Source organism: Bos indicus x Bos taurus, chromosome 19 (assembly GCF_003369695.1).
Source record: "Bos indicus x Bos taurus breed Angus x Brahman F1 hybrid chromosome 19, Bos_hybrid_MaternalHap_v2.0, whole genome shotgun sequence".
Taxonomy (NCBI): Eukaryota; Metazoa; Chordata; class Mammalia; order Artiodactyla; family Bovidae; genus Bos; species Bos indicus x Bos taurus.
The window spans coordinates 40,685,010-40,704,641 of NC_040094.1; the positions used below are offsets into that span (position 1 = coordinate 40,685,010).

Consider the following 19,632-nt stretch of genomic DNA (forward strand, 5'->3'; position numbering starts at 1 on the left):
GTCATAAGGATGTACAAGGAATCACACCTAGTCTGGGAAGTTAGACTTCTGGCCTGTTGCCTATAATTTACAGGGTTGAAAAGGATTTTTTAAAATCAAGATATATTTGACATACAACATCATGTAAGTTTCAGGTGTGCAGCACATTGATTTTATCCATTTATATTGCTGTCCAATGACCATGGTAGCCTTCGCTAACGCCTCCACCACTCCACATCAGTATCATTTCTTCCAGTGCTGGGAACAATTAAGATCGAGTCTCTTAGCAAATTTAGTGTTTATAATACAGTTGTGCTGTCTTCTATCACTTGAAAGGATTTTAGATGTTCTGGTTTGACCAGCTAGCGCTCCCAACTCCTGATGACTCCATGTGGCAGAATTGCCAACAGACACCCACTCCTGGCCTCTCCAGCTCCTCCCAGGGAAGTCTGGGCTCTGAGTTTTCAAGAGTAAACCAGGCGTACGGGATTCCGTTCCTTTCCTCTCCCTCTCCTCTTGGAAGTGAGCTATTTCCAGGGAATGTGCTGACTTCTGCTCAAACAGGCTTAAATCTTCCCTGGAAAGTCACCTGGCCTCTTGGTGCCTCAGTACCCCATTTGTAATAGAGGGATAAGGATGCTGTCTGTGTGGTAGGCCAGCTGTGAGAGGGTTTCTAACAGTGCCGGCCACACAGGGAGCCAGTGAATGATACTTGTTATCGACTCTGGTCCATCGTTCCTCTCAGGTGCTCATTCACTAGTTCATTCTTTCAACAAAAATTTATTGAGCATCTATCAAGGGCCCAGTACTGTCCCTGGAGATGCAGTGTGAACAGGAAAAGCCAGAAGTACTGCCCGCATAGAGCCTGCAAGCAAATGGAGGAGATGGTCGACAAATATACAGACAAAAAGATCCACCCTAGGGCTCTGCCTGGGCTTCCCTGGTGGCTCAGATGGTAAAGGAACTGCCTGCAATACGGGAGACCCAGATTTGATTCCTGGGTCGGGAGGATCCCCTGGTGAAGGGAATGGCAACACGCTCCAGTATTCTTGCCTGGAGAAGTCCATGGACAGAGGAGCCTGGTGGGGTATAGTCCATGGGGTTGCCAAGAGTCAGACACGACTGAGCAACTAACACATTACATTGGGGCTTCCAGTGGTGAGAAGGGCCAGGAGAAAAGTGGAGCAGAACAAGTCAGGGATGTGTTTTACTCAGGGAGGCTGGGGAAGGCCTCTGAGGAGACGCAGAGAAGGGAAGCCAGCAGGCAACTCTCCTGGGGGAGAAGTCCAGGCAGAGGGACCCCTCTGTGCAGAGGCCCAGGAGTAGGTTCCAGGATGCTCCCAACAGTAGGCAGCACTCTGCAGGGTGGAGAGGTGGAAGGTGGTGGGAATGGGGAGGAATGGCAGCTGGGGCCTCGCTGGGCAAGGCAGGGGTGGAGAGCAGGGAAGTTAGTGGAAGTGGCTGCTGGAGGGTGTGTGGATCCCTTCTGTCATCAGCCAGCCAGAAAAGCAGAGAGGGCCAGGGGAGCAGGAAGAATGGGAGCTGGATTTTAAGAGTTGTTCACTCACTCAAATGCTGCCCTCTTAAATGACCTCGGAGTGGCAAGCAGCTGCCACAAAATCCATCCATTTTACTATAAGGATAGATAGACACTGACCCGGAATAACTGTATGCATTCTGAGGACTCATCTGAAGAGCAGCTGAACAGAACACGTTGGTAACAGCAAGAAGTGACCGCTAACCACAGAAAATGACCACTTATTCAATAGGCATTTCTTCACTCTGTGGGTTTTCATGGGCCTGGACCACAATCCATTAATTAGGGAACCAGTTTGCATTCTGTGGACCCCCAGCAAGACAGCATCTGGGAACTAGCCCTCGGTGAGGGGGAGAAAAACTGCTTCGGGCACAGTGTGGTCACCTCTAATTGCCTTGTGGGAGGGACTGGCTGCAGGGGGCACTGTGTGCTTTCGTCTACCAGGGCTTTGCAGGCTTTGGAAGGGTGGAGGGAACTCCGTAGGCAGAAAACAAGCAGGGACTGGCCTGACCCCAGAATGACAGCGCTCTGGCTGTTTTCTTCTCTGGTGCACCCCGAGGGTCTACAGCAGTGCCCAGCATGTGGTAGGCAGTTAACAAAAGTTTATGGAATTGATATAGAGTTGCTCTCATCCCCATTTTACAGAGGAGGAACCTGAGGCTTGGAGAGAGTCACAAAGCTAAGAGAGGCAGATCTGGGTTTGAACCAAGGTCTGTCTAAGCCAAGAACCTGAGCTCCTAGCCTTGAGGTCCCCCTGGGAGACCCCCTTCCCCAGCTTCCACCTTCACACCAGCCCACCTTTTCAGGAGTCTCTTCTAGAAGAAGGACCGGCCATGGTGTATGATGGCTTGAAGAGCCACATCTCTGGAAGAATTTTGGCTAAGTCCTCCGGCCCCCAAAGGTAAGGGAGAAAACCTGGGGCTGTGGGGTGCAGAGTTTTCTGAGAACAAGGCAAACCAGCTTCCAGGAGTTTAAATCACAGTTTCAGTAGCAGTTCCCTCCTGGACTTGGGAGCCCATGACCTGCTCATTCCCAGTGACTCTGGAGGCCCCTTAAATGGCTCCAGTCAAACTGAGAAAAATCCCTAGGAGCCTCATGAGACATTAAAAAAACACACTGACCTTTACTTTCATCTGCATTTCAGATGTCCTGTGTGCTATTAAATGCTCACAAAATTCACTGGAGGGGTGGAAGAGGCTTAAATGTACAGACGTGTCCCAGAAACTGCATTCCCAGATGTTCCACTTCTTCTGCCTGGGTGGTTAGCCCTGCCCTTGGATGTCCCTGCTCCCAAATGTAGTTTAGTCATTCCTGGGGCCCAAGGCTTGCTCTCACCAGTCCTAGAGGAAGCTCTGCCCAGAGGGAGGGCGACTGGGATGGGGGTGAGCCTGGGACCCCAGGGGTCCCAGCCCTGTCCCTAGGCATCAGGGGAGGACACCTGCTGGGCCATGGCCTAGCATTTGAGAAGACCCTTCCTCCTCCTCTTCTTTCTTCACCCCCTGCTCCCAGAACCTCCAAGGAAAAGGAAGAGGAGAAAGAGAGGCAAGAACCGCCCCAGAAGGCAGGGAGAAAGCCATGACTCCAGAGGGAAGCTGGGAGGTATCATGAAGCAGGAGAGGAAATTAAAACTGTCTTTAGAAATATAAGCATGGGGGCGGGGCAGGTGGTAACTTCTCTTGTGGCCCAGTGGTTAAGACTCCATGCTGCCAATGCAGCGGGCCTGGGTTCAATCCCTGGTCAGGGACTAGGTCTCACATGCCGCAACTAAACACATGTGCCATAACTACTGAAGCTCATGAGCCACATAAAAGACCTGGTGCAGTTTATATAAATAATAAATATATATATATGAACAGGAGCACTGTCCTTCCCTCACTCTCCCCATCTGCCCTGACTGGATCCTTCAGGCTCTGCAGCAGCGGTGGGGGGCCTCCACCATGGTGTGCCTTCAACAGCAGGTGAGCAAGGTGCAGAAGAGTTACAGGACCCAGCCCCCTGGATCCTGGAGGGCTGCTGGCTAAACCCGACACTGCCTTCTGCCTGTGGATGCCAGCATCACGCCTCCTCTAAAGAAAATGCAATGATAAACTTACGGTTCCATTCAGTTCCTGTATTATCTTTTCTACGAGCTCAATCCCAGTTATCAGAGGTATCTCTTTCCTGGGTTACAATTACATGTTAATAACAGCGCCTGCGTGCTAAGTCGCTTCAGTCGTATCCGATGCCTTGTGACCCCATGGACTGTAGCCCACCAGGCTCCTCTGTCCATGGGATTCTCCAGGGAAGAATACTAGAATGAGTTGCCATGCCCTCCTCCAGGGGATCTTCCAGATGCAGGGATCAATCCTGTGTCTCCTGCAGCTCCTGCACTGCAGGCTGACTCTTTACCTCTGAGCCACGGGGGAAGCCCGTTAATACCAGCAGCTGTCATGTATCAAGCACAAGCCATGCCCTGGGCCTGGGATGTGCCAGTGAGTGTCTGGACTTTGATTTGCATCCTCAGCTCTACCTAGTGCAGTTCTCACCCATACCATAGCCCTGGGAAGGAGGCAGTGTGAGGCCCATGTTACAAATGAGAAACGGAGGCCCAGAGAAGTCAGGTGGCCGTATCTAGACAGGGGACCTTGGTGAGCCTGGGATGGAACTCAGTCTGACTTCAGTGCTCTTGCCAGGATGGCAGAATGCCTCTCTTCCATCACTGGGAACAAGCCCTACTTACTTGGTAACGGGGTGAACTCCACGGCAGATGTGCTGGTGACCTTGCTGGGGTCCAGCTCCACACGGTGGTATTCGAAGATGGTCCTTCTCCGAGATTCTGAAACAGAGACAGAGCCTATCATTGGGAGCATTTCATAGGCTTTGGGGCCTGGAGCCTGACAGGGGGGCAGGAGATTGTAGTGAGAGGAACCAAGAATCAGTATGCAGCCCCCAAGGGCAGGAAGTAAAACCGTCATCCCGGGATGATGCTGTTGAAACTCTGGAGAGACAGGAGGAGGGGAGTTGACTGTGAGTAGTCAATCCTAGGTCATAAGCAGGCTGACAGTGCAGAGGCCCAGCTGCCGCTGGGGCCAGAGCACAGGAGTCCACCCTCTGTGCCTTCACAGCTGCTGTTCCCTTGACCCATCACACTCTTCCACCCCTTCTCTTCTTGTCTATCCCACTCTTTCAGATCTAGCTGAGGGCCACTTTCTCTGAGCAGCCCCCCTTGACCAGCTCCCTCCTATTACCCCCTTTGCCCCAGGCCCTCCTCCCACTGCACTCCTTGCATGATGTAGTCATGATGGTCAATTTGGAGGGTGGAGACCAGTCAACTGCGATCATCTGGTCCTGAACCTGACCCACAGTGAATGCTCTGCAAATGTCTGCAGATGGACAGGCTGACCTCGGAGATCCTCTCCTCTCCTTGATGGTTCAAGGGCTGGAGCCAGGTTGACCTGAATTCTGAGTCAAGTTCTGCTCCTGACAAGTTGGATACCCTTAGGGCCTCAGTTTCTTATCTGTGAAGTGGAAAAACATTACTGCCCCAACACCCTTGCGAGGAAAAAGCTGGAATTGTAGATAGAAAGACTTTTCCTAAAATGGCAGTCTGAGATGCTCTGATATTTCCCCCATGCCCGAAGAACCATGACTTGCGGTTGGTTTCCTTCAGCTCCAAAACACAGGCTGCAAGCAGCTGAGTTTCATGAATGAGCTTTCCCATGAGGGGAAAGGGCCACTTAGTGTTTGGCCTACCCAGCAGCCCTTCTTCCTTCTGGAAACAGAAGGAACTGCCCCCAGCCCCTTCCTACATGTGGTCTGTACTGTATCTTCTTTCATGACTCTGCCTCCCTGGCCAACAGTGATTGGTCCAGGGTTGGGCATCTGATGAAGTCGGACCAATCAGAGACCTTCCCTGGGACTTTTTAATTGTAACCACGCAGCCCTTTGCTCTCTAGTAATAATGCTGAGAAGATGCAAGCTTGGTGTCCATGAATGGCCACAGTTCCAGTCTCATGGGGAAAGCTAGGGGATGAAGCCATATTGGGGAAAGAAGCATGGAATACTGGTGGCACCCCAGTCCCTGGAGTCCCGGACCTGCCCTGGCCCTATCTTCCCAGGTGTTGGCTCTTCCTTTGGTTCTTTGGGCTACTTCAGTATTCCCAATGCACCCCTTTTCAGCTGAACTAGTTTCAGCTGGGTTTTTTGCCACTAGAAGCCCAGGTGATATAAGTTTCCTTCCAGCTGAAGGTGATTTTGAGGAAAGTTTCCTAAGGGGGCAGAACTCAGTAGCTGCTGCTGCTGCTGCTAAGTCGCTTCACTTATGTCTGACTCTGTGCGACCCCATAGACGGCAGCCCACCAGGCTCCTCCGTCCCTGGGATTCTCCAGGCAAGAACACTGGAGTGGACTCAGTAGGGGCATCCATAAAAAGCAGAGTGTCCTGTGCGACAGCTGGGCACCCTGACCTGAACGAAAAATCTAGGGCAACATATACTGCTCAAAAGAACATTTCAGTTATGTTTCTATCATCTATTTATCCTCAATCTATAGCTTGGCTCAAATGGCAAAGAATCTACTTGCAATGCAGGAGACCCTGGCTTCGATCCCTGGGTCAGGAAGATCCCCTGGAGAAGGGAATGGCAAACCATGTCTGGAGAATTCCACGGACAGAGGTGCCTGGTGGGCTACAGTCCATGGGGTCACAAAGAGTCAGGCATGACTGAGCAACTAACACCTCCTGCTTAAGCCAGGACTGAACCCCAGGTGATGACCCCAAAGCATGCTTTCTTTCCACTGTGCTCTCTTCTCTGTGGCAGAGCCTGGGGACACCTCTGTCCCTAAAACGTCTGCAACCACAGAATGTCCTTGAGACATTCTGTGCAACACAAAGGAAACTGCTCTGGCTCAGGTGGCCACAAAGCTCCCCTGGAACTAAAGAGGAATCTGCAGACCCACCTCAAAGGTCTGCACTCCAAATGTGAGTACCACCCACTCACATGTGCACATGTGAGCGCCTGCACACACACACACACACACAGAGTCACATGTGTGTATGTGAGCACCTACATGTGCACACACACACACACGAGATTTTTTTGATATAAGAAACGCCCCTTGCCAAGCAGGGGTGGGTCTGAAAGAGATTGAGGTGAGAGATTATCTGCTCAGAAGAGGCTCCAATTTTCAATTCACCCAACAGCCCACAGGTGCGGTAGGGCCCTCCCTGTGTGACACCAACTTCTCTGCAAAGATGGCCTGTACTTCGACTGAGCCTGGGCCATGTGAGACCTTAGATGGAGGATGGGAAACTTCCAGGCAGCCTTTCGCAGCTCCATCCCACCCACCACCCCCAGGGGCCAACTCTACTGAAAAATCACCCCCTTCAACACCAAAATGGAATAGGATAAAAGTAAATGTGAAACCAGGTCTTCCAAGATGTCTGAGGCCCTGGAGTCTAAACTCTGTGTAAACATTTATTCCTTAATCTGCCTCTTCTGTCAAGGCTCAACTCAAATGACAGGTCCTCCTTGAAGACATCCCCCAAGCAGGGATGCAGTTAGTGGCCCCTCCTCTGAGCTCCACAGCCCCCTGTGCCCCACCCAATGTCACCCGCTTCACAAACATTTACTCTGCTGGCCACCCGCCCCCTGAGACTGTGAGCTCCCCAAGGGCAGAGCCTGCAAGTTATACGTCTCTGTCCCCCAGCCCCTCGCCCCAGGCCTGGCACACAACAGGGTCTTGAGAAAGGACTGTGAACGAATGAATGGCTTATAAATAGTCAGGAAAACCCTAGCAATTTATCATAACTTCAGCCCGCAGCACAAAGGAAGGACGCCTTTCCTCCCCAGTCCACCACAGATTATGGCCTTTCTCAAAAGGGCCACCCGCAACGGGCCACAGAAAGCCAGACCCTTCCGAAGTTAGAGCTTAAAGTAGGAGTATTGGCTTCCAGGGTGTCTCTACCTACAGCGCTGTAGGGGAGAGCTGGCTCTCAGTTAGGAAAGTGAAAGTGAAAGTCACTCAGTCGTGTCCAACTCTTTGTGACCCCACGGACTATACAGTCCCTAGAATTCTCCAGGCCAGAATACTGGAGTGGGTAGCCTTTCCCTTCTCCAGGGGATCTTTCCAACCCAGGGATCGAACCCAGGTCTCCCACATTGCAGGGGGATTCTCTACCAGCTGAGCCACAAGGGAAGCCCAAGAATACTGGAGTGGGTAGCCTATCCCTTACTCCAGCGGATTTTCCCGACCCAGGAATCAAACCTCAGTTAGAAGGAAGGTGAAATAGGACAAAGGGGTCAGTGTTGAGGCATGAAGAGAGATGCATGAACTTGTCAAGAGAGTCGAGTTTAGGGATAGACAGGAGCAAGGAGCAGCTGGGGAAGGCGGGGCTCCCAGTAAACCCTACCCCAGAATCTAGGGATGGGTCTCCAACCAGCCAGCTGGGGAGTGGGGATGTGCCTTAAGTGAGGGTTCAGCCAGAGATAATGGGATATATCCTCCAAAACCCAGCACAGCCCCACCAGCAGGGAAGGGGAGATGTGTGTGGTAAGAAGGGGGAGGAGGGTGGGTGGACGGAAACATCTCTGACTAAAAATATTTGCTCACTTCAGCGGCCAACTTGTACTTGTTTAAGTGTCTGATTTGGTAAGACTTTTATTTCTCAATAAACAGAACCCTTAGTATCCCAGTCTGTGTTACTTGCATCTGGATTATCTTGCCAACATCTGGGGCTCGCCCAAGATGATGACGTCCGTCTTCGTGACCAACAGATCCCTCCCGGAACCGAGATGGTGGCCGCCCCAGAGCCACATTCCTGGCAGTTTGAGACGTTATGTGTTCTCTCTGCTTCCACTCATCAAACATTCAGAAATGCTAAGATCCAGACCCGGAGAGCCCTGCCATGCAATCAAGAGACGTCCGTGGCTCAAAGGAGAGTTTGGCATGTCCCGTTTTGTTTCCACACCAGACACCAGTGGGAGGGGTTTGGTTTGATCAGAAGAAATCACACTGACAGATCCAGCCACAAACTCCCCTCCGAGACGGTGGCTACCATACAAAAAATGGAAGATGGTGGATCAGGAGGCATTTTTCATTTATTCATTCACATCTTCCTCTGCTCATTCAGTTATTCATTTAGTAATCGTGACTCGAGCCCTAGCAGGGGACCCCAGAGATAAATACAATGAGAATCTTATACCCCAAGGAGCTTGCAGCCCAGCAGGGGAGGCCCCTCAACACAGATGCAAAGTAGAAAAGGGACTGAGGGAGGAGAGGAGACAAGGAAAGTAGACGCTCAGGGAGCAGAGTTGAAGGAAAAACAGAAAATAAAAGTAAAAATCAGGTCCATGGGGGCGGGGTTGGGGGAGGGCACCAGGATGGATAAAGAGCCACAAGAAAAGAGCACCATGGAGGATCCTTATCAGGAGCAGGGAGATGACAAAATGGGCTGGATACGGTGACGATACCCCCTCCCGTGCCCTCACTTGGCTGCTCCTTCTCACTCCTCTGCTGCCAGTTCCCGGGCCTCCTCTTCCCCACCCAGCACCAAGGTACAGCTCAGGCCGCTGCCGCTTTTCTCAAGTTTGCCTTTGAAACGAAAGGAAGGTTCTGGAACAGGAGAAGTTTCCAGTGCTTGGGCCATCCAAGGCTATTCTGGGGCCAGCCAAGTGGCAGGTTGCCATTTGGAGTTTTAATAAGGAAATCCTCATTAATCGATTCCATTAATTCAGAATCTATCAGTTTTTATATTGGAGACCCTAAAGTTGCTTTTATACTGTCCGTGAAAGACAGGGTTTCTTAAATGAATAGAGGAAATTATATTGACTTCTGGGCCCCCCGCCAGTCAAATACAGAGTGTATCAACTACTCTGTATGTTTTGCCTGCTTCTGCAAACAGACGCTACTAATCTGAATCTTTTCTCTGCAACAAAGCACACTCTGCAGACTCTCTGCTCCAAAGCCTGCAGAGCGGTTTCTTCAAGGAAGTGATGGTAAGAGAAACTCTGCCTGTTTTCCTCCCTCAATCCCCAGACATGAGACTGTGCAGAATTCCGTCCACCTTCAGACAGGGGTGGGAGTAAAGTGTTGGGGGCCTGGGGGAAGGAGAGAGTCCCCCAGACATGGTTCAGTTGAATAATGGGGAGTAAATGCCACTCCTCACAGCACCCCAGGCAGGGAGGAGGCAAGCTTGGGTGCCAGGGCAGGGACATCGCCTATTCTATGGGACAGGTGGGTTGGGACAACAGGAATATCCACAGTGACTCCCACAGTGACATTGTCTGTGGACCAAAGGCCTCTCCCTGAACTTCTATCATGGTTTTTTGAAATGTATTGTTATTGGGTTGGCCAAAAAGTTCATTTTCCATAATATCTTATGGAAAAACCCAAACGAACTTCTTGGCCAACCCAATATTTGCATCTCAACCAAATTCAAATGAATTCCCTATTTGCTGGGTTGATTATCAGACCCAGAGGAATCTGATCTCTCAGCCACATAAAAGCCATCACTCTGAAAAGCAGGAGTTGTAGCCTATTTAAAATCCACTGAAGGCCATGGATACTGCCCTAGAAAAATGCATACATGTGATTTACTTCACCCACACCTCAGTGCTCCTTTCAAGTCCACACCTGATCCCCAAGCTGAAAAATCTCTGACAGAAAGAGATACGGTTATCAGAGCACTCACCCCTAAACTCAGATGTCAGGCTCTGTTCTCACTTAGGGTCACCAGAGGGCAGAGCACACGGTCTCTACCACACCCAGTCTCTTCAGCACCCGTTCCAGGGATCATTTTTTGAGCACCTGCCCTGCTGTAGACACTGGGCTAAGTGCTGGAGCCCCAAGGAGCTCACAGCTAGTTGGGGAGAAGACGAATGAGGCCGGATGGTGTCAAGAGTTCTATATTAAAGCTCTTAACAAAGTGCCCGGAGGATGGAGGAGGAACGTGAATTCTGCTGCATGGAGGAAGCTGGACCAATGGATAAGTAGGATTTTGCCAAGTGGTAAAAGGACTAGGGTAGGGGGTGGCTTTTACATGAGGAACTGCATCCGAAAGATGCAGATTCCCTCTTGGCATGTTTGGGGAACACAGGGCATGCAGACCAGTGCTGACTGGACAGAGTGGTGGGTGACAGGAGGGTTCAGAGACCAGCCCATAAGGGTAGGCCTGTGCCCATAATACATGTGAGAAATATAATTAACACTGTTGTATGTTATCCATGAAAGTTATTAAGAGAATAAATCCTAAGAGTTTTCATCACAAGGAAAAAAGTCTATTTTTTTTCTTTAATTTTGCATCTTCATGAGATGGGAGATGTTAACTAAACATTGTAATCATTTCATGATGTATGTAAGTCAGATCCTTATGCTCTAACGCCTGAAAGTTACACAGTGCTTTATGGCTTCTCTGGTGGCTCAGACGGCAAAGACTCCACCTGCAATGCAGGAGACCTGGGTTCAGTCCCTCGGCTGGGAAGATCCCCTAGTGGGCATGGTAACCCACTCCAATATTCTTGCCTGGAAAATCCCCATGGACAGAGAAGCCTGGAGGGCTCCAGTCCATGGGGTCGCAAACAGTCGGACACGACTCAATAACACTGAAAGAAAAATGAAACAGTAAGCTGTGCCCAGCTGTGTAGGCCCCAAGTGCCATGCTAAGAACTCTGAATTCATGTTTTGGGCCATAAGGAGCCAGAGAATGACAAGATCAGCTCTGTCTGGCAGTGACAACAAGGAGTAGGGAGACAGGGGACAGGGGGCAGGGAGCCTGGAGGCCAGGAACTGCTGGGCAGTGTCTAGAGTCAGACGTGGGTTTCCCTTGGCTGGTAGACTCAGCGCCTCATGAACCACAGCTGGAGCCACCTGATTTGGCCGCTCCCACAACAGCCCTTGTATTTCCTCCAGGTCTCACAGAACAGGCGCAGCCGCCCTCCTGTTATTTCAGGTGGGTTCTGCTTCCTCCCTCGCCCCTCATTACCACACCTCCCCACATCTCCCTGGCTTGCTCTAAAACAGCCTTTCATTCTAGAACCACAGAGGAGCCTCAGAGGCAGACACTCTCGGGGGATCTGACTTCCTCTAACTCACCCTCATTCTACAGCTGGATCCAACACACATTTCCTGCCGCTGGGCACAGGGCCTGCGAGGGGGGCACAGACCCCACCCCTGAGGTGCGCAAAACAGGGCCGTGGGGAGGGGCAGGGAGGCATGGATACCAAGAACAGTCCTTCCTATAAAACAGCCTGGGTGTGTGCACACAGTGCTGTGGGTGTTTGGGGAACTGAGGAGGGAAGGATTGCCCGCTCTGGATGGAGTGGGAGTTGGTTGGATTTAGAAAGCCTCAATGGTGGACACTAGGGTTTAAAATACAGAGGATTTGGGTTTCAGTTCTAACCCTCAGAGCTGTGTAAAAGCAAGTCACGCCACCTCTCTGGGCCTCCTTATCTTCATTTAGAAAGAGACAAATGCACAGACTTCATTTACAGTGCTGCAGGATAATCCAATAAGATAACTATAAGCTCAGTATCTAGGGATGGGGTTGTAATCAGTGTGCCCCTAAATGACCCCAGTGATCCCTGCCTCCTGGGATTCACACCCTGTTTAATCCCAGCTTGAGTGTGGGCTGGACCTAGGAACTTCCTTCCAACCAGCAGAAGGTGGCAAAAGTGGTGAGGTTATGAGAAGGCTCTGGCTTCCCTCTCGCTCACCCTCTACTGCTGTCTTCCTTGCCTGCTCTGATGGAAGCCAGCTGCCACAGTATGAACTGTCCTATGGGGACGTTCACGCAGCCAGAACCGAAGGAGGAACTGAATCCTGTCACAACCACATGAAAGCTCTTAGATGTCCCCCCAGCAGTCACTGAGGCAAGCCTGGCAACCACCTTGAGAGCAGCCTGTGAAGGAGTCTAAACCAGAGGACCCAGTTAAGTCATGCTTTGTTTCCTGATCCACAGAAACCCTGAGATAATGTTTTAAGCCTCTAAGTTTTGGCACAATTTGTTATGCAGCAGTAGCTAACTAATACAACCAGGGTGATATTGAAACTCTTTAGTAACTGGCTCAGTATAGGTTTTAACCAACCAATTAGAGTAGTTGACTGTGCAACAGAGCAGGGTCTGAGCCACTCGCTAGAGTGCTGGGAGTTTGGGGGTGGGAGAAGGGACAGTGGAGGGACAGGTGAAGTGATGGGAAGTAATCTTATGGAAATATTCATGCAAGAGCATAAAAGTACATATTTGCAAGAATATTCACTGCAGTATTATTTGTTGTAAAGAAAGATTAAAACAACTGAAAAGTCTGGGCCCAGGGGACTGGTTCAACTAAGGTACATCCATGCGAGGGGTGTACAGTTATTAAAAAGAGTGATCCAGAAAGATGGGCAGGATATACTTTATTCAGGAGCAGAACAGAGGACAGCTTATGCCATTGTTTATGATAAATACACTTATGTATACTTACCCGAAGGCTTGTAGCTCTAGAAATACCCTGGTGTCCCTGGTTGCCTCCAGGAAGGGGAATTGGGGAACGGGGATCAGGGACAGGAGAGAAATCTAATTTTCCTGTCTCCTGAAGCCCGCTGTGATGCTCCTTCTATCATCTGGGTTTGGGAGGCAATTACGGTTGTGTGCTGGGAGGACTAATAAACCCTAATTTAGTGTCTTTGGAGATTTTTCTAAGTGGAGGGTGTGCTAAATGGAAGGGCCCTGGCTCCCCACCCCCCTCCACCACCAGAGCAGTGCCTCCCACTGGAAATTTTATTGGAAAAATGGTTCCTCAGCTCGAATGAAGAGAAGTTGGAACTCACTCTGCCCCTTTTCTTCCCTCAGTTCCCACTTAACTCCTCCTACCCACCCCCAACCACTTCCTACCACTGCCCTCTCCCCCACCAGTCTGGCTCAATCTGAGCTGAGTCCAGCCCCATCCAGGGATCTCTGTGGGTCCATGGGGTCTCACCTGGTACATCTGGGGATGGATTGAGAATCATGAAGGCATCTGACAGGCCTGCTTTGACAGGGTGCTGGGACGAGCTGATTTCCAGGACGGGTATAGGGATCTGCAGGCGGGGAAGAAGAGGCTCCATCTACCCCCGAAACACTCTTGGACCAGCTCTTCTTGGAGCTTCAGACCCATCTGCCTGGTGGGCATTGGCTCCTGGAGGGCTCAGACATCTCAACCCAATGGGCCCATCCAAATTCCAAGTCTTCCCCACATCATCTCCAAACACATTTCCTTTTTCTTTTCTTTCTCTTTGTTAATGGCACCTCCATGGAGGAGTCACCCTCAGCCTCTCCCAGCTTCCTTTCATTTCCCTCCTCCTCTGTCAAACACATCTCCAATCCTGTTAACTAGCCTCCTAACAGGCTCTCAAATCTATCCAGTTTTCTCCATCACCCCCACCCTACCCCAAGCTGGCCCGTTCTCCTGCATCATCTCCCAGCATTCCCTCTGAGTCCCAGCCCTCTGCTCTCCACTTTGAAGCCAGAGTGGTGTTTTTCAAGATTTTTTTTTTTTTGATGTGGACCATTTTTAAGGTCTTTATTGAGTTTGTTACAATATTGTTTCTGTTTTGCTCTTTCAGCTGGGAGGCATGTAGAATCTTAGCTCCCCAACCAGAGATGGAACCCATACCACGGGCACTTAACCACTGGACTGCCAGGGAAATCCCTAGGCCGCCTTCTTTCAGTGCTTTATACCAGCCATGCTCAGTCCTGCCACTGAGCCTTTGCATATGCTTTGCTCCCTCCCAGAACACACTTCACCCTCCTCTTTGCTTCCTTAACTCCTACACGTTCTGAAGATTTCAACTCTTTTCCTCAGGAGAGCCTCCCAGGCTCCTGTTCAGGTAAAGAGCCCCGTGAAAGGCTTTCCTGGCATCACTATTTAAGAGCACTTGCCCCCACAGTTACTATCTATCCCCCAAGCCAGATCCTCAGCTCCACAAAGATGGGCCGGCAGCCATCCTGTGAACTTCCTTATCTCCAGCACCACACCCTAAGTCTGGCGCACTACAGGGCCTCGACATATTTGTTGAATGAAAGAATGGCCCACTCACCTCTTTGTAGCCGAAGACAATACGGCCGTCTTGGTGCAGAGCCGCCTGGAAGGTGAAGCTGCCTCTGTCCTCCCGACCCTGGAGGTAGACGTGGTCCCACTGAACAACAAAGACTGTCCCTGGTGAGAAGAGCAGAGACTTGGCTGGTCAGGGAGGTCGTGCAGGGAGCAGGGCCCTGCAGAAATGGTGGCCCACGTGGATGGGACACCAGCTAGTGCCTTTAGCGATGATGGGGGCAGTTTGGAAATTTGACAGGAGGCAGAAACTGGGCAGCCCACAAACAGTCTGGCTCCCAAGCTGGAGGGGAGCCAGGAGACCCTGCTGCACCCTCCCCGCCCCCAACCAGGTACTGTAATTGTACCTGAATCATCTCCAACCCCAAGCACTGCCCTGTCCTTCTTGCCTATCCTGACCCCCTGAGATGAAAAGGAGGAGAAACAGTAGAAACTTCTGTTCTCTTGGGGCAGCAGGTAGGTTCTCAAGAGAGAACCTGGTGAGAGTAAGAAACAAAGTCTCTAATGTTTATTTCACCTCTGCTGCTGCTGCTGCTGCTGCTAAGTCGCTTCAGTCGTGTCCAACTCTGTGCGACCCCAGAGACGGCGGCACCGAGAGCCAATTGTTTTCACTTAATTTTCTCATCAGGTAGCAGGCATTTTGTCCCCAGGTGAGGAAAATGAACACAAAGGTAGGGTAGCTGCCGTGCTGTGTGACTGTGGGCAAGTCCCTTGCCCTCTCTGGGCCTTGGGCGCCTCTAAAGGGGGCTAGACCAAGGGATCCCTGGAGCTGGATGAATTAAACTCTGAGCTCTGATCTCACCATTGTCGAAATAAGCAACTGTGGAGTTGTCAGAGTAGCCAGGGTTGAAGTTGGCCATCAGAGGGGCCACGTACTGGGTAGCTGTGAGCATCCGATGGACCACATCACCCATGAAGATGAAGCCTGGGGTGGGAAGAAGCGTAGATGAGTCATCAGAGATGGACTTGCTTCCTCATGCAGGAAGGAGTAGCGTAGATGGAGCTGGAAGTGAGTCTTGGACCTCTGACCCCCAGCATCACATGGTGGGCATGGGTCTGGTGTATACAGAGCAAAAGGGGCCCAGACTAGAGAAGGTTCTCTCTGCCCCTCCACCCATCTCTGTCCCTTGGAAAGTGCACAGGAATCCAAGATAGGCTCCCTCATATCAACAGGGAGCCTGGTCCCAGGAAACAGGCTCTCAGTGCAGTCTCCTCCCTCTCACTCACAGACTCAGAAGCACAAGGACCAAGGGACTGCCCACACTGGGCTGTGCTGACCCAGAGGGAGACACACATGCATGTGCACCCACACACACACACACACACACACACACACAATTAAGTCAGCAGACGTGAGGGAGGTGGTCCGAAACACTCATGATCTCTCACCTGAGAGTGGGGTCCCAAGAGAGAGCCACATGTGGGACCCACCCCAGTCCATCTATAAAACCCTGACTCCCGTGAACCTTTCCAGTTTAGGTCCCAGGTTCTAGCTGAAATCTCCACACCCTCTCCCAGCCCCACAGACAAGGCCTTACCTCCGGTTGCTATGGTGATCTGCCGCAGAGGATGCCCGTAGAAAGGGAAATCAAAGGACAAGACCACTCTCTGCAGGGGACGGGAGAGAGTCAGCAGGGCCAACATGCAGGCCAGGTAGCCGGGCAGTCACACTGCCCCATACTTATCTGGATGGGGTGGGGGGGTAGGCATGTCCAGGGCAGGCCCCCAGGGCCACAGGTGGGCACCCCAACTCCGGTCAAGCCCCCTAGGATCCCCTGGGAAGGCACTCCCCAGACCCCAGACCTCAGGCCATAGCCATGCCCACTCACCAGGCAGAGTGGGCTGGCCCCCAGCCTCCCAGCCCGGGGCAGTGCTGCCAGGGACTGGGGCACTCACCGAAGCCTGCCGGTGGGTGTTGGAGAGGATTCTGTGAACTTTCACTTGGCTCTGGTTGGCCTTGGCCACGTCCACCCACAGCTCCTGGCTGCGGGGCTCGCTGGGACCATACAGACGGGACACATAGTAGCTGTGGTTGTCCTCCTGTCGTTATCCAAGACAGAGTCCCAGGAGGATGAGGAGACAGGATGCTAGCAACCACCCTCTCACCTCCTCCATCCAGATGTCCGGATAGAGAATTCACGGTCCTCCCAGACCATAGTCCAGAAGAGCTGGTTTAGGCCTGGGAGACCCTTGGATGCCGTTGGCCCTGGAGAGCTCAGTACCTGCCCCCTAGCTATGCCCCCAACAGCTCTGCTCCAGCTAAATCCATGCCTGCTATACCTGAGCTCCACTCTGCCATCCCCAGGACAGGCCAGGGGTTTTCCTAGAGCCCCGAGTTCCATTCCCCGCTACCTCACCCCTGCCCCAGAGCATACCCAAGGCAGAGCTCAACTTGGGACATGAAGGAGCAACAGATAAGGTAGCCTCAAACAGAGCCCTGTCTTCAGGGAGCTCCCAGTCTGAGGGGGAGACACAGCTCCCTACCCTGGGGAGCACCCAATTTAACGGAGAAGAAAAATCTGAATCTTGGAAGCTACCCATCTAAAGATGGAGGCAGATCCTTGATCTTGGGCATTGCTAGTCTGATGGAGGAGGTGGGACCCATGCAAACGGAATACCCAAACAGAGACCCTCTAGCAGAGAGATAAGACAGGGCCCATACGAGTCACTAAAGAGTTGAGAACGGGGAAAGAAGCAGCAATGATGCCTTCAAGACATATTTTTAAGCTTTACTATGTGCCTGATTGGGACAAAATGAAGAATAAGCCAGAATCCAGAGGGCTGGGAGTTAATTCTGTAAAGCCTCTCCTGCAAGGGAGCATTTAGGGGCAGGATTTAAAGGAGGCTGGGAAATAAGCAGCAGAAAGAGCGGAAGAGCCTGGGGAGGAGGCCATGTCAAAGCCTTTCAGCCCATCTGGGAGCGCAGCCGAGGAGGAGCAGAGGCACAGCGGGCAGGTCCATTTGGCCGCTGCCACAGCCATGGGGCTGCTGACCCGTGCAGAGCCCTGGGCGTTGCGGGTCATTAATCAGGCTGTCAGGCAGCAGTGGCTGCAGACACAGCAGAGCTAACCATGTTTTCCCTGCCAAGCTGCCAGCTGCCCAGCCAGCCCTTGCCCGGGTCCCAGCATGAGCAGGGCCAAGGGTCGCCTGCTCTATCCACCCGCCCGGAGGCAGACTCTGTTCTTCTGACAGGTGACACACTCTGGGGCCTGGGGTTGGGGCAGGGCTGGGGGAAGATGAGCAGGAGAAACACAGGGCCAGGCAGGGTTGGGGTGGGGGGTAGATTTCCTTTGGCCACTGCCTGGTTCCTCCCCTCCAGCCTCTAGACTGCCGGCCTCTCCACCCATTCCTAGCATGGACATCAAGCAAATGTAAACAAATCGGAAACACATGAGGCCACACTCCTCTGCTCATAAGCCATCTGGGGCTCCCACTGCCCTGGAGACGAAAACCCAAACCTCAGCCTTGCATATGAGGTTCCCCCATGAGCCCGCCCCACCCTCTCTCTAGCTTAACTTCTCTCTCTCTCTCCTTCACCTGTGCATCCTGGGCACCCACTCACCAGACCAACTTCCCAGTAGTCTCAGTCCACCGTTGGTCACTCAGGCCTTTGCATATGCTGATCTCCCTGCCCAGAATGACTCTGCTTTCTCCCCCTTGCAGATCCCTCCTCTTCAATGCTCAGCTTAAAGATCACCTTCTTATTGATCTCCCCCGACTTGCCCAGTGAGGGCCTCCACCATCCACAGGAGTCGTCAAGGGGTGACTCACAGGTACTGTTTGTGAGAGTCACCTGGGCTCATGCTTGTTGGATTTCTGATTTTACTCATGAAACCTTCTGAGGGGGGGCCAACCAACCTGATGCCACCAGCCATGGGTGCCCATGGATATTGCCTCCCACTGCTGCCACAGTCATCTACCCTGAGGTCCTAGAAGATGCCCAGAGGAGGAAGCACTGAATCTCAGCTTGCCCACAGGCATGGGCATCTCTGTGTTCACAGCCTCCCTCAGGAAAGCAGCCCCTTCAGCTTCTGCTTATTCCCTCATCCCACCCCCTGCCAAAGACTAGAAGTCACATTTTCCCCTCTAGGTCTCCAAGTTTCCTATCCCCAGTCATTTCTGCTGGTATCCCCACCTTGACCACCAAAAGAAAAAAAAAGCAAAAAACGACCCCCAAAATCACCTGACACCACTATAGAAAATAGTATGGAGGTCCCTCAGAAAACTAAAACTAGAATTATCGCATGCTCCAACAATCCCACTCCTGAGCATATATCTAGACAAAACTATAATTTAAAAATATACATGCACTCCTATGTTCATAGCAGCACTGTTCACAATAGCCAAGAGATGAAAATAACCTAAACGTCCATGGACAGACGACTCGGTAAAGATGACGTGGCACATATATACAACAAAATACTACTCAGTCGGAAAAGAATGAAATAATGCCATTTGCAGCAACGTGGATACAACTGCAGATTATCATATACGTGAAGGAAGTCAGAAGGAGAAAGACAAATACCATATGATATCACTTATACGCGGGATTTAAAATATGACACAAACGAACCTGTCTGAAAACAGAAGTAGACTCACGGACAGAGAAAACGGACCTGTGGCTGCCACGGGGCAGGGGGTGTACAGAAAGGATGGACTGGGAGTTTGAGATTAGCAGAGGCAAAGTATTTTACATAGAAAGGATAAACAAGGTTCTACCGTGTAGCACAGGGAACGCGATTCAGTACCCTGAGACAAACCAGAATGGAAAAGAATATAGAAAAGAATGTGTATATATATATGTGTGTGTGTGTGTATACTGAATCACTTAGCTGTATAGCAGAAATTAACACAACGTTGTAAATTAACTATGTATGCACGCATGCTAAGTTGCTTCAGTCGTGTCCAACTCTTTCAGACTCTATGAACTATAGCCCGCCAGGCTCCTCTCTTATTCGCTTCTCCAGGGGATCTTCCTGAGCCAGGAATCGAACCTGGGTATCTTGCACTGTAGGCAGATTTTTTTACCATCTGAGCCATCAGGGAAACCTGGTAAATTAACTATACTTCA

At 51.4% G+C, this 19,632-nt stretch overlaps 1 protein-coding gene across 1 annotated transcript in view; it reads right to left on the minus strand.

The window, feature by feature from the left end:
* Positions 1 to 19,632, minus strand: part of PLXDC1 (plexin domain containing 1) — a 66,455-nt gene that overhangs the window by 18,793 nt on the left and 28,030 nt on the right. The window contains exons 3-8 of the mRNA XM_027517815.1: positions 16,458 to 16,601; positions 16,100 to 16,169; positions 15,364 to 15,486; positions 14,548 to 14,666; positions 13,449 to 13,548; positions 4,236 to 4,331 (exon numbers count right to left, since the gene is read on the minus strand). Of these exons, the coding sequence (XP_027373616.1) occupies positions 4,236 to 4,331; positions 13,449 to 13,548; positions 14,548 to 14,666; positions 15,364 to 15,486; positions 16,100 to 16,169; positions 16,458 to 16,601 (652 nt within the window). The remainder of the gene's footprint in view (positions 1 to 4,235; positions 4,332 to 13,448; positions 13,549 to 14,547; positions 14,667 to 15,363; positions 15,487 to 16,099; positions 16,170 to 16,457; positions 16,602 to 19,632) is intronic.